The 13,413-nt window shown below is 54.9% G+C and overlaps 1 protein-coding gene across 1 annotated transcript; it reads right to left on the bottom strand.

Moving 5' to 3' along the window:
• Nucleotides 1-202: 202 nt before the first annotated feature.
• Nucleotides 203-12,666, bottom strand: SLC16A13 (solute carrier family 16 member 13). Its single transcript, XM_077806823.1, has 5 exons — nt 12,601-12,666; nt 7,189-7,398; nt 6,915-7,058; nt 4,596-5,363; nt 203-3,982 (listed from the first exon to the last, which is right to left on the bottom strand). Exons 2-5 carry the CDS (start codon nt 7,388-7,390, stop codon nt 3,729-3,731), a joined length of 1,368 nt encoding a protein of 455 aa, XP_077662949.1. The 5' UTR covers nt 7,391-7,398; nt 12,601-12,666; the 3' UTR covers nt 203-3,728.
• Nucleotides 12,667-13,413: the final 747 nt, after the last annotated feature.

Raw genomic sequence — 13,413 nt, forward strand, 5'->3', positions numbered from 1 at the left:
ACGCCCAAGAACGTGGTGGGGAGGCTCCGTGCACCCAGCCACTCCACTCCAGAGGATGGCTCAAGCAACAGAAGGCTGTCATTCTAATAGTTTGATTTGTAGTGTGGCTACAATAAGCAATGTGGCCTTGTCCTTCCCTCCTCCCCCACCGCACCCGGGCTTGTCTGTTACCTCATTTTTTTAATTAATAAAGAATGAATGGTTTCAAAACAGTAGTTACTTTATTTCGAAGGGGGGAGGGTGGTTGGCTTACAGGGAACTAAAATCAACAAAGGGGGCGGGTTTGCATCAAGGAGAAACACACACAACGGTCACACCGTAGCCTGGCCAGTCATGAAACTGGTTTTCAAAGCCTCTCTGATGCACAGCGCGCCTAACTGTGCTCTTCTAATCGCCCTGGTGTCTGGCTGCTCAAAATCGGACGCCAGGCAATTTGCCTCAACCTCCCACCGAGCCATAAACATCTCCCCCTTACTCTCACAGATATTATGGAGCACACAGCAAGCAGCAATAACAACGGGAATGTTGGTTGCGCTGAGGTCTGACCAACAGCGCCAGCGCGCTTTTAAACGTGCAAAGGCACATTCTACCACCATTCTCCACTTGCTCAGCCTATAGTGGAACTGCTCCTTACTTCTGTCCAGGCTGCATGAACCACGGGAGCAAGGGGTAGGCTGGGGTAGACAGTCTGCCATTGCTTTCACAGAGGGAGGGGCGACTGACGACATGTACCCAAAACCACCCACGACAATGTTTTTGCCTCATCTGGTGTTGGGAGCTTAACCTAGAATTCCAATGGGTGGCGGAGACTGCTGGAACTGTGGGATAACTACCCACAGTGCACCGACCGCTCTGTAAGTCGATGCTAGCCACGGTAGTGAGGACGCACTCTTCCCACTTAATGCACGTAGTGTGGACATACGCAATCGACTGTATAAAATCGACCTAATTTCATAGTGTAGACATACACATTTGAGTTCCTTCCAAACTCTTGGGTGAATACCAGCTGGTCCTGGTGACTTACTGCTGTTTAATTCATCAATTTGGTCCAAAACCTCCTCTAATGATACCTCAATCTGGGACAGTTCCTTAGATCTGTCACCTAAAAAGAATGGCTCAGGTTTGGGAATCTCCCTCACATCCTCAGCCGGGAAGACCAATGCAAAGAATTCATTTAGTTTCTCCGCAATGGCCTTAACGTCCTTGACTGCTCCGTTAGCACCTCAATCGGTCAGGGGCCCCACTGGTTGTTTAGCAGGCTTCCTGCTTCTGATGTACTTAAAACATTTTTTTGCTGTTACTTTTTGGGTCTTTGGCTAGCTGCTCTTCAAATTCCTTTTTGGCCTGATTATATTTTTACCCAGAGTTTATGCTCCTTTCTGTTTTCCGCACTAGGATTTAACTTTCACTTTTTAAAGGATGCCTTTTTGCCTCTCACTGCTTCTCTTACTTGGTTGTTTAACCGTGGTGACAGTTTTTTGGTTCTCTTGCTAGGATTTTTTTAATTTCGGGGTATGCCTTTCAATGGAGCCCCTAAAATTGCGTCTTTAAAAAGTTTCTATGTAGCTTCCAGGCATCCCTGTATAACCAGCCGCCCCGCCCCAGAGGTGGCCACATCTCAGCGCTGGGCGAGGGGTCCTGGTGTAACCAGCTGCCCCGCCCCAGAGGCGGCCGCAATTCAGCGGCGGGCAAGGGGTCCCTGAGTCACCAGCCGCCCCGCCCCAGAGGTGGCCGCACCTCAGCGCCGGGCAAGGGGTCCCTGTGTCACCAGCTGCCCCGCCCCAGAAGTGGCCGCATCTCAGCACCGGGTGAGTGGTCCCTGAGTCACCAGCCGCCCTGCCCCAGAGGTGGCCACATCTCAGCGCCGGGCAAGGGGTCCCTGTGTCACCAGCCGCCCTGCCTCAGAGGTGGCCGCATCTCAGTGCTGGGCAAGGAGTCCCTGGATAACCAGCCGCCTCCAAAGAGCCTGGGAAAGGCTGAATTACAAAGGGTACGAGCAATGCCCCAGACAATGGACGGGGCCAGGATCACAGGGGGAGCCCAGGGCAAACTCCCTAGGACAGGATGGTTCTGGGAGGGGAGTGGGGTCTGGTGGGTTAGAGCGGGGGCCGGGGCTGGGAGCCAGGACTCCTGGGTTCCATCACCAGGTCTGCACCATACCTAAATTAATCCCTTTACTTGCTTATCTTTCCCCCACTCCGCACACCCACCCCAAGCTGTTTTGCCCAATCCTTGGAGAAACCTCCCTTGTTACTCCGTTAATATTCACCCACCCCACTGTGAAGAGACCTGTTCCTTTCAACGTGAGAAAACTCAAGATGAACTTTCAAGCCACTTTGCTTCAATGAGGCACTTTTGACCTTTGGCCCACCTGCCCGGGGTGGGGGCATTGTGGCCACTTCCAAGCTAAAGTCACCTTCGCTTGGGCCCCTTCCTCTCACGCGCTGGTTAGGGGCCCATGAACTCAGATGCCCGCTAGAGGAATTGGCTGGTTTTAATTCCCCCCCTGAATGCAGCTCTATTCCAAAAAAGGCGGCACTTGAAACTGCCACTTTTGTCTCCCGCCCCCATAAAACTGTCATTTTGCTAAACAACTCCCTCCCCCCTTTAATGAGCAAATCCTACATTTTGGAGGCTAAACTAATCCGGGAGGGGGGCCTTTACACCCATAACTGCATTTCTGGGACATCACTAACCCCCTGCCCCCAGAGTGGGGTGCAAAGCTGGGTGTCCATTTCCTGCCAGCCGTTCACAGCAGCAAGTGGGGAAACTGAGGCAGGGGCCTACCGCACATATTATGGGAGTGGGCCTTTTATTTCCTGTCTGCATACACCTGGCACTGTGTAGTCCCCAGTCATGTCCCGCAGCCAACCTGGAACAGAGAAAGGAAAGAGTCATCCAGACCAACAGCAGGAAAACCTAGGGTGAGCTAGAACAATAGCCAGAGAACATAGGGCAACCTAGAACATGAAGGCGATCTCAAATGACACAAGAGACAAGTGTGATCTAGAACAATATCTAGAGAGCACGCAGCAACCTAGAACATGGAGGTGACCTAGACTGTCATACGAACACAAAGTGACCTAGAACAACATCCAGATAACGTAGGGCAAACTAGAACATGGAGGTGACCTGCCATTGATGGTGTGTACAGGGTTTCCCCAAATGAATGCAGCGGCCCGATCCTCCTCCCACTTTATAAAATGTTCTTTGTGTTAAACCCAGACTCTGATCCAATTTCTGCTCCTCGTTGGGGTCTTCATAGACTGAACCCTCCCCCGCTTCCTCAGCATCCTCCCCGAATTATGGACCTCCACAAAGGGCCTTAAGCTTCCAGCAGGCTTCTGGGAGGTTGGAGCCCATGGGAGGCACCGGCGGAGAACCCAGGAGGGCAAGGGTATTTATGTGCCTTATTTCTGTGAAGGAGCATCCTTCTCGGTGGAGATATTGAAGGGGATGGTAGGTAGGAAGAGAGGCAAAACTCTAGGACCCCTCCCCAGGCTGGAATTTACGCTCTGACCGCATTAGCCCTTCCAGAACCTGGTCCCGGTCAAGGAGTTCGCCCCAGGGATCAGAGGATACAAACAGGGGATTAGGCCCAGGGAAGGAGGATTAGGCCCAGGCTGTGATAATGGATTGAGGGGCCCCAAAAGAGCTGTGGGGTGGGGGGTAGCTGTCCCTCCTTGGTTCCCCCCCTTCACCCAGCCACTGCCACAACCCCATTGCAGTCACGCCGGCTCCCTGAGATCTTGGCTTCTGGCTGGCCAGTCTCTGTCCTGGGAGGAAAGTTCCCCAGAGGCTGGTGTCAATGCGGCCGGCTCTGCCCCGGCCTCCACCTTGGTGCCATGGCAGGCAGGAGGGGAGGAGCCCAGGCAAGAGAAGAAATTGGGCAGAGTGACCAAAACCAGGCTCCCCGACAAGAGGAAAGCCCCAGCTGCCAGGAAAGAGGCTGTGTAGTCCCCAGTCGTGTCCCGCAGCCAACCTGGAACAGAGAAAGGAAAGAGTCATCCAGACCAACAGCAGGAAAACCCAGGGTGAGCTAGAACAATAGCCAGAGAACATAGGGCAACCTAGCACATGAAGGCGATCTCAAATGACACAAGAGACAAGTGTGATCTAGAACAATATCCAGAGAGCACACAGCAACCTAGAACATGTAGGTGACCTAGACTGTCATGCGAACACAAAGTGACCTAGAACGTAGGGCAAACTAGAACATGGAGGTGACCTCCGGTGCCATAAGAAGCCAGGATGACTTAGATCAAAACCTAGGGTGACTTAGAAACAGGGCGACCTAGAACGAGGTCACAAGAACCTTGTGGGGTCTAGCTGGTTGGAGCAGGGGGAACTGGGAGTCAGGACTGCTGGTTCTATCCCCACCTGGGGTTGGAGGGCAGCTAATGCCAAACCGGATGATGTTCACATGTTAACCACTGTTCCCAAGTCCAGGGTAGGGGCCATGAGTCTTGGTTCCAAGAAGGACCAAGTCTATGACTTAAGGTTACAGGGGAAAGGGCAGGGTTGGGGATTGATTTATGGGGGAAGGAGGAGCTCATTAATTGAACGGGAGGAGAAGAAAGCCAGAGGCGATCTACCAGAGAACGGCGCTCCCAGAAGCCCACCGATGCTCTCCATCATCTGCAGCAGCCCCATCGAGCCGAAAATCTGCCTGATGCCCACGATTTCCGGCAGGATGGAAAAGACCACGGGGGTGAGTGCCCCGGAGAAGAACCCGTAGCAGATGCCGATGGCCATCAGCAGCGGGTAGCTGCGCCCCAGAGGCACCAGCGCCAAGGAGATGCCAGTCAGGGAGGTCCAGGCCACCAAGATGTGGCTGAGGTTGAAAACCCGGCAATCGGCCAGCCAACCCGAGAGGAGGCGGCCACACAGGTCAGCAACGGCCGCCACGGACATAAGGAAGGCGGCCTGGTACTCGTCGAAGCCCAGCTCCCGGGCCCGGGCCACCAAGTGGACGTAGGGAATGAAGTAGCCGGTGTTGATCAAGGTCACGGCCAGGACGAACCTCATGAAAGGCCAGTGCAAGAGCAAAGGCAGGCCAAAGAGGGTGGAAAGCTTCCCCAGGCAGCTCCCGCCGGGGTCCCCGGCGCCGGCCAGGTCCTCCTTGAGGGTCAGGGGGCGGATGAGGGCACCGCACACCACCAGGTTGAAGGACATGCCGGCCACCACCAGGAGGGCCCCCCGCCAGGCGTAGGTGTCCACCAGGAGTTGGAAGAGCGGGGAGAAGGCGAAGGAGGACAGGCCCACGCCCGTGAAGGCCAAGCCCGTGGCGAACGTCCGGCGCTTCTTGAAGTAACGGGCCACGGAGGCCACGGAAGGCGTGAAGACCAAGGCCCACCCGAAGCCTGCAAAAAAAAAAAAAAAAGAAAGGGGGGGGCGTAAAATACACACTTAGCCCCCCCATCACATCCAGGTTGGTATGGCAACAGGCCGGACGTGGCCACAAATGAGACTGTTTTGGGCCCATCTACTTTTTAACTCGTTTTTCCAAAATGGCTGCTGTGTGGCTGCAGCCATTTTGAATGAGGCCCGGCTCCTTCCTCCCCCAGCCTCAGTGACTACCCTCCCCCCATATACTGATGGCCATTTTGAATGAGACCTAGCTCCTTCTCCCTACCCCCACCCATCAAACGGTGGCCATTTTGATGGTCCTCTCTTTCCTTTGATGCCCCCCCCGAACCGTCCCCCTCAGCGGCAGCCATTTTGAAAAGGCCCTGCTCCTTTCCCCTGTGGCCCCACAGTTCCCCCCATGGGATGGCAGCCATTTTGAAAGGGCCCTGCTCCTTTCCCCTGTGGCCCCACAGTTCTCCCCCACAGGATGGCAGCCATTTTGAAAAGGCCCTGCTCCTTTCCCCTGTGGCCCCACAGTTCCCCCCATGGGATGGCAGCCATTTTGAAAGGGCCCTGCTCCTTTCCCCTGTGGCCCCACAGTTCTCCCCCACAGGATGGCAGCCATTTTGAAAAGGCCCCGCTCCTTTCCCCCCATGCTCTCGTCCCTCCAAACAACTTCCCCACTGATTCTGCAGACGCAGTGGCAGCCATTTTGAAGAAGCCCTGGCTCCTTCCCCCTTGGGTCCACGGTTGCCCCCCACATGATGGCAGCCATTTTGAAAAAGGTCAACTATTTTAAAGCCCTAATTTAGTAGAACAGGAAGACTTCATGGTCTCCAACAGGTAGGCTTAGAAGAATTATATTCCCCCCCGTCCCCCATCGGTAAGTGTTGGTAAACGCCCATTCAGCTGTAGACACCCAAACCAACGAACAGATATGGTCAATCGATAGAGATCAAAATGTACAGATCAGCAAAGTAAAGTCGTGCGCCGTAAGGATTAAAGGAAGTATCCTGAAATCCAGCTCGGTTCGGACACGTGAGGGGGACCACTTCTGTTTTTATGGCTACCAAGGTCTAACTTCTTCAACCTCTACGCCTGTTGGTCCATACTTGTCCGACCAGCCCCCGCGGTTTCCCGCCGCTGTGCAAATTTCAATCCATAAAACCAGGGGGGAGAAAACAAAAGGTCGAACCCGTAATCTTACACAACCGTGAAAGCGTAAGCGGATAAAAAAAAAAATCTCACAGAGACGCTTTAAAAGAAAGTAACTAAATGCTAAATCTAAATGCTCAAAAACAAACAACATCAAATGTTGCCAAGCCCACCAATGAAGGTTTAGCTCGGGTTGGCTGTTTGAACTCCCGGAAAAGGTGAAATGAAGATCTGAAAACCCGCCACCGGCCTGGAATATCGGATATTAGACCCAGAATCCCTTGCTCCTGGTCTTGGGCGAGGATGGTCCCAGGGTGCACTCGGTTACCCAGAAGCTCTTGCTCCCAGCCTTGAGCGAGGATACTCCCAGAGGGCACTGAGGCAGGGGGGAAGGCTCAGGGGGGACCTACCTGAGAGCAGCCCGATGCTCAGGTACAGGTGGGTCAGGCTGGTGGCGAAGGACGCCAGGAACATGCCCAGCCCCGAGAGGACACCCCCGGCCATCACCACGGGGCGGGCGCCGTACTGGGTGCTGAGGGCGCTGCCCACCGGACCTGCAGGGGGCAGCAGAGAGACACCGGGCGGGCCCTGTTACCCTGCGATGCAGCTGACTCTGGGGGAGGAGTGGGGTTCTCTCTCCTACCTCCAAAAGAGGGTCAGGATCCCCTGCCCCCCCGAACTCACTAGCAAACTGCTGCACGGCGATCCCGATGGAGGTGATCCAGGAGACCCGCCCCGCCAGCTCCCCGAAGTACCCCACAAACTCCATGAAGAAGACGCCGAAGGAGCGGATCACCCCGAAAACCAGCGCCGACTGGAAGAAGGCAGCCAGCACCACCATCCAGCCCCAGCCCCCGTCGGGGGGTTGGGGGTGCACCACCGGCATGGGGCTCACTGCAGGAGAGAGAGCGGGACGTTACAATAGGCGCTTTTGTCCTGGGGTACAGGTCCTCCAGTCCCGGCCTCTCCCAGCAGGGGGCGCTGTGGGGCACGGGGGAGCTCCCAGCTCCTCCAGTCCCGGCTTCCGAGCAGTTGCTTTTTCCCTCCCTTTGCATCTCTCACTTGGCCTCAAAACTGCCCCCAACAAAGACTCCGTGCGCCCCCTTCCTGGCCTCCGGCTCCATGCCTGGGGCTCTGGGTGGCCCCCCACCTGCCCGTCCCCCCCTACCAGGGGCCCCTATTCTCCCCCCATACCTGTGTCTGTGTGTCCCCCGTCTCTCCCTATGCCGGGGCCACCCCCCCCCCATGCCTGGGGCTGTGTGCCCCCCACCCCCAATCTTATTTCTCGTCTTTCTATTGGGGAGATCGGTCATTTAGGGTGTCAACACAGTAAGCTCCATTGGGGGGGGGACCATTCAGCTGGAAGACCCTAATTTCTGCCTTTCCCCAGTTCTTTGTTCTACAGGCAATCCCAGAGGCACGCGCCTGAGGCCAGGGGTTGACCCTCCTCCCCCTAAAATCAACAGGCCTCTCCCCACTGCCAGACCCTCCTGGGAGACCGGGTGCGAAGTGGACGAAGATAGATCGGAACGAAGCCCTCTCAATCCAGAGTCTCCACAGATATTCAGTGCAAGATTAAACCCGACGTATCACGCGCAAAAGGCGAGCGAAGAGGCCGCGACCCGGAACGACGGCGGCCGAAGAAACTTCTACTGCACGTCGGGAAACGTACGCGACGCTCGAAGGAGGCTTTGCAATAAGTTTGGGCCTCCAGACCCTGGTCGGTAGCAGGAATGCGTGTAAAAGTTTGCAAACGATACCAAACCAGGAGGGTTTCAGAGTAGCAGCCACGTTAGTCTGTATTTGCAAAAAGAAAAGGAGGACTTGTGGCCCCTTAGAGACGAACCAATTTATTTGAGCATAAGCTTTCGTGAGCTACGGCTCACTTCATCGGATGCATTCAGTGGAAAATACAGGGAGATTTATATACACAGAGAACATGAAACAATGGGTGTTACCCTACACACTGTAACCAGAGTGATCAGGTAAGGTGAGCTATTACCAGAAGGAGAGCGGGGCGGGGGACACACACCTTCTGTAGTGATAATCAAGGTGGGCCACTTCCAGCAGTTGACAAGAACGTGTGAGGAACAGTGCGGAGTGGAGGGGGGAAATAAACAAGGGGAAATAGTTTTACTTTGTGTAATGACCCATCCACTCCCAGTCTCTTTTCAAGCCTAAGTTAACTGTGTCCAGTTTGCAAATGAATTCCAATTCAGCAGTCTCTCCTTGGAGTCTGTTTTTGAAGTTTTTTTGTTGGAGAATTGCCACTTTTAGGTCTGTAATCGAGCGACCAGAGAGACTGAAGTGTTCTCCGACTGGTTTATGAATGTTATAATTCTTGACATCTGATTTGTGTCCATTTATTCTTTTATGTAGAGACAGTCCAGTTTGACCAATGTACATGGCAGAGGGGCATTGCTGGCACATGATGGCATAGATCACATTGGTGGATGTGCAGGTGAACGAGCCTCTGATCGTGTGGCTGATGTGATTAGGCCCTATGATGGTGTCCCTTGAATAGATCATAGAATCATAGAATATCAGGGTTGGAAGGGACCTCAGGAGGTCATCTAGTCCAACCCCCTGCTCAAAGCAGGACCAATCCCCAATTTTTGCCCCAGATCCCTAAATGGCCCCCTCAAGGATTGAACTCACAATCCTGGGTTTAGCAGGCCAATGCTCAAACCACTGAGCTATCCCTCCCCCAGATATGTGGACACAGGAGCGGTTGCAAGTGCCTTGGAGGGTAGGATTCAAATTCAAAATGATCTGGACAAACTGGAGAAATGGTCTGAAGTTAAGAGGATGAAATTCAGTAAGGACAAATGCAAAATGCTCCACTTAGGAAGGAACAATCAGGTACACACACACACAATGGGAAATGACTGCCTAGGAAGGAGCACTGTGGAAAGGGATCTAGGGGTCAGAGTGGACCACAAGCGAAATATGAGTCAACAGAGTAACCCTACTGCAAAAAAAATCAAGCATCATTCTGGGCTGTATCAGCAGGATTGTCGTAAGCCAGACACGAGAAGTAATTCTTCCACTCTGCTCCGCATCTCATTCTGGGCACCACATTCAAGGACCGAGGTGGACAAATTGGAGAAAGTCCAGAGAAGAGCAACAAAAATGGTGAAAGGTCTAGAAAACACAAGGGAAGACTAAAAACTTGGGTTTGTTTAGTCTGGGAGAAGAGAAGACTGAGAGGGGGACACTATCACAGTTTTCGAGTACATAAAACGTGGTTACAAGGAGGAGGGAGAAAATTTGTTCTTCTTGACCGCTGAGGATAGGACAGGAAGCAATGGGCTTAAATTGCAGCAAGGGTGGTTTAGGTTGGACATTAGGAAAAACTTCCCAACTGTCAGGGTTGTTAAGCACTGGAATAAATTGCCTAGAGAGGTTGTCATTGGAGGTTTTTAAGAGCATCTTAGACAAACACCCGTCAGGGATGGTCTAGAGAATACTCAGTCCTGCCTTGAGGGCAGGGGACTGGACTAGAGGACCTCTCGAGGTCCCTTCCAGCCCTACAATTCTATGATTTAGCAATTCGTAACTCGTGATATCCAAGCAAACCCCAGAAGAACAAAACCGGTAGATTTGGAAGGGCGGGGATTTGGGGTGCATGCCCCCAAAAGCATGTAATGGCCAGACTGGGTCAGACCAAAGGTCCATCGAGCCCAGTGTCCTGTCTTCCGACAGCGGCCAACGCCGGATGCTTTGGAGGGAACGAACAGAACTGGGGCAACACTTGAGCGATCGTCCAATGCCCGCATAACCCAAGCCGGGGAACGTCCCCATAAAACCATCCCCAGAGCTGAGCCCTTTGGCGAACCTCCAACCTCGACCACAAAATTGTCAGCAGTGGAGAATTCCCCCCCCACACACACACACACCCGTTAGAAATTGCTCCAACAATTCAGAACACCAAACGCCCACCGGCTGGAGCGGACCCCAGTGGCTTGTCCAAGGCAGCGGGAGATGGATTGACAGAAATAGCGGGTGGAGTGGAGAAGTAAACTCAGGCTCCCTGGAATATCACACGTGGACAGGGGTTGAGAAGGTTGTAATGGAAAAGGGGTATGAGAGAAAGAAGAAAAGACGTAAACTAGACGTCGGCCCGCACTCTTCGCTGTTTGCGTTCTTCGATCTTTGCTTTCCGTCACCTTTAGGAGTTGAGCGCATGGCAATCCGAGAGCCTGTTACGCCAGATCTATCGGGCTTTTGTGGAACTGCATTCACACCCGGCTTTATTTGGGTTTTCAAGGAAGTCTTCAAGCCTCCACGTACGTGACGCAGCGATCTCACTTCTTATACAGGAGTTTTACGGGAGCAAAGAACCGGTGATGGGGGTCTCGTGCGAGTCGCACCCAAGAGAGATGTGGACTGGATCGGTGGTCTGCAAACCTTTTTTTCTTGGCGACCCCAGTTGAAGAAAATTGTTGATGCCCACGACCCAACGGAGCTGGGGAGGAGGAGTTTGGGGTGTGGGAGGGGCTCAGGGCTGGGGCACAGGGTTGGGGTGCGGGCTGCAGAGTGGGGCTGGGAATGAGGGATTCAGGGTGTGGGTTGGGCCTCTGGTTGGGGCAGGGGGTTGGGATGCAGGAGGCGGTCAGGGTTCTGGGCTGGGAGTGCAGGCTCTGGGGTGGGGCCGAGGATGAGGGTGCAAGAGGGGGCTCCAGGTTTGGGGGGGGCTCAGGGGTGGGGCAGGGGATTGGGCTTATCTCGGGAGGCTCTCGCCCACAGGCACCCCCCCGCTCCCCACAAGCTCCCATTGGCCTTGCAGTACTGGTTTGAAAATCACCGGTCTTGATAATACTTCATGAGCGCAGGGGACTGGACTAGATGACTTCTCGGGGTCCCTTCCCACCCTACGATTCTCCGAAGGGAAATTGGTCTGATCAACGGCTTACTTCATACTTCGCACTTCAACCCAGTTACCCAGGTTGCCTTCAGTTTTTTGCATCTTGAATAAGGGGTTCGCCATACACGGAAGCAACTGGCGCAAAGTGGATGAAGATAGATTGGAACATAGCCCCCTTAATCCAGAGTCTCCACAAGATTCAGGAGTAGCACCGACGCTTAAAGGCTTAGCTGACAAGATTTCATTTACACTTTCATTTCTGCTTAACTCCCACACACACAGGACCCGATTCTGCTTCCCCGTGAACTGGCTAATATGGATAATCCGCTTTCAGAGCAGATTTAAACGCACACCCAGCCCTCAATCCGAATTAACGTCCCAGTGTAGACAAACCCTTAAGACAGGGGTTCTCAAACTGGGGGTTGGGACCCCTCAGGGGGTCCCGAGGTTATTACATGGGGGGGGGGGGGTCACGAGCTGTCAGCCTCCACCCCAAGCCCCGCTTTGCCTCCTGTATTTATAATGGTGTTAAATATATAAATATGTGTTTTTAATTTATAAGGGGGGCTCCGCACTCAGAGGCTTGCTGTGTGAAAGGGGTCACCAGTACAAAAGTTTGAGAACCACTGCCTTAAGAGGATGAGACATTTATTCCCCCCCCTCCCCCCGCTTCAGTGAGGGTTAAGAGTAAATCAGCAAAAAATTGACCCCCCGCGTGCTGACCTCTTTAATCTTGCCACCAGGATTTTATTAACATCTTCGCCCCCAGCAGAGCCAAAGACATACCAGGGTGAACCCATCTCCATCACCCCCAAGATCGCATGCCCCCTCGCTGTCCTCCCCCAGCAGCGACTCACCCCAGAATCAGCCACACCAAAAGCAGTCAGAAGGGATCTAGTGGAGGGAGCTGCGATGAGGGGGGGGGGGTTACCCCTTTAGCTAGGTGACTCCCCCACGCTCACTCCAGGGAAGGGGGAAGCAACAGCAGCTGGCGGGGGGGGGGGTAGTATTGGGTCTCCCCCTCCCCCACCACCAGAGCTAGTGTGGCCAGGGTCAAAGTCTATCGAATCGCAGCAGGAAATCATGGACCTCCAAACACCATCTCCTCCCTTCCCCCCCCCTCCAGCCCGGGGGGGGTGTGTGTGTGTGTGGCGATCCCTCCCCTCCGCCAGGCGTTACACCTGTATACCCGCCTGGTCGCTGATCTCCCCCCCGCCCCCAATCCTTACCTGGCCGAGCATCACATCAGCCTCCGCTGCTCCCCCGAAAAAGCCAGGGCAAAAAATCCCCCCCCCCTTCAGAAATCCCCCTCTGGGCGTTATACCCAGATACCAGCCCGCTTCCCCCCGCCGCCTTCCCGGGGGCTGGCGATCCAGGACCCCCTTAAAAAGCGGAGGGGGGGGATGCGAGGATCAACGAACCCCACAAATCCGAAAAAAAAAAACCAAACCCACGTGTGTCCCCCCCCGCGCCGGGCGCTCACGTGGACCGCCCTGGCCGCGCCACCTGGTCGCAACGTTCCAAGGGGGCGGGGCGCAGCGGCCGCGCCACCTGGTCGCAACGTTCCAAGGGGGCGGGGCGCAGCGGCCGCGCCACCTGCTCGCAACGTTCCAAGGGGGGCGCCCGGCCGAGCCGAGACTGAAACTGCAGGGGGCAGGCCACGCCCCCTAAGCCCCGCCTCCCGCTCTCACCCCACCGGCGCAGGCGCAGCTGGGCTGTCCCGGAGCGTCCGCAGACCTGGGCTTGATTCGTGGGTCCGCCTCTTGTCCCTGCTCCCCACGCCCCCCAACCGGGCAGTGTTGGGGGGGGGCAGAGCTAGGGGGCTGTCCTGTGGCTGCACGGGGGGACATCGGGGCCTATGGGGCTGCACAGAGTGGACATGGGGGGGTGTTAAGGGGTTGCACAGAGGGGGCATTTGGGGGGCTCTGGGGCTGCTCAAAGGGGGCATTTGGGGGGCTCTGGGGCTGCACAGAGAGGATATCTGGGGGGCTATGGGGCTGCCGTGTGCCCTGCACAGAGGGGACATGGAGGGGGGCTATGGG

Source organism: Eretmochelys imbricata, chromosome 28, assembly GCF_965152235.1.
Source record: "Eretmochelys imbricata isolate rEreImb1 chromosome 28, rEreImb1.hap1, whole genome shotgun sequence".
Taxonomy (NCBI): Eukaryota; Metazoa; Chordata; order Testudines; family Cheloniidae; genus Eretmochelys; species Eretmochelys imbricata.

Bases quoted from the DNA above. Each gene is read 5' to 3' on its own strand.
- SLC16A13 (XM_077806823.1), bottom strand. From the start codon at position 7,390: ATGCCGGTGGTGCACCCCCAACCCCCCGACGGGGGCTGGGGCTGGATG. The intron at 7,059-7,188 runs GTGAGTTCGGGG...TGCCCCCTGCAG, and splicing joins CGCCGTGCAGCAGTTTGCTA to GTCCGGTGGGCAGCGCCCTC. The intron at 3,983-4,595 runs GTAGATCGCCTC...TCTCTGTTCCAG, and splicing joins TCTGGGAGCGCCGTTCTCTG to GTTGGCTGCGGGACACGACT.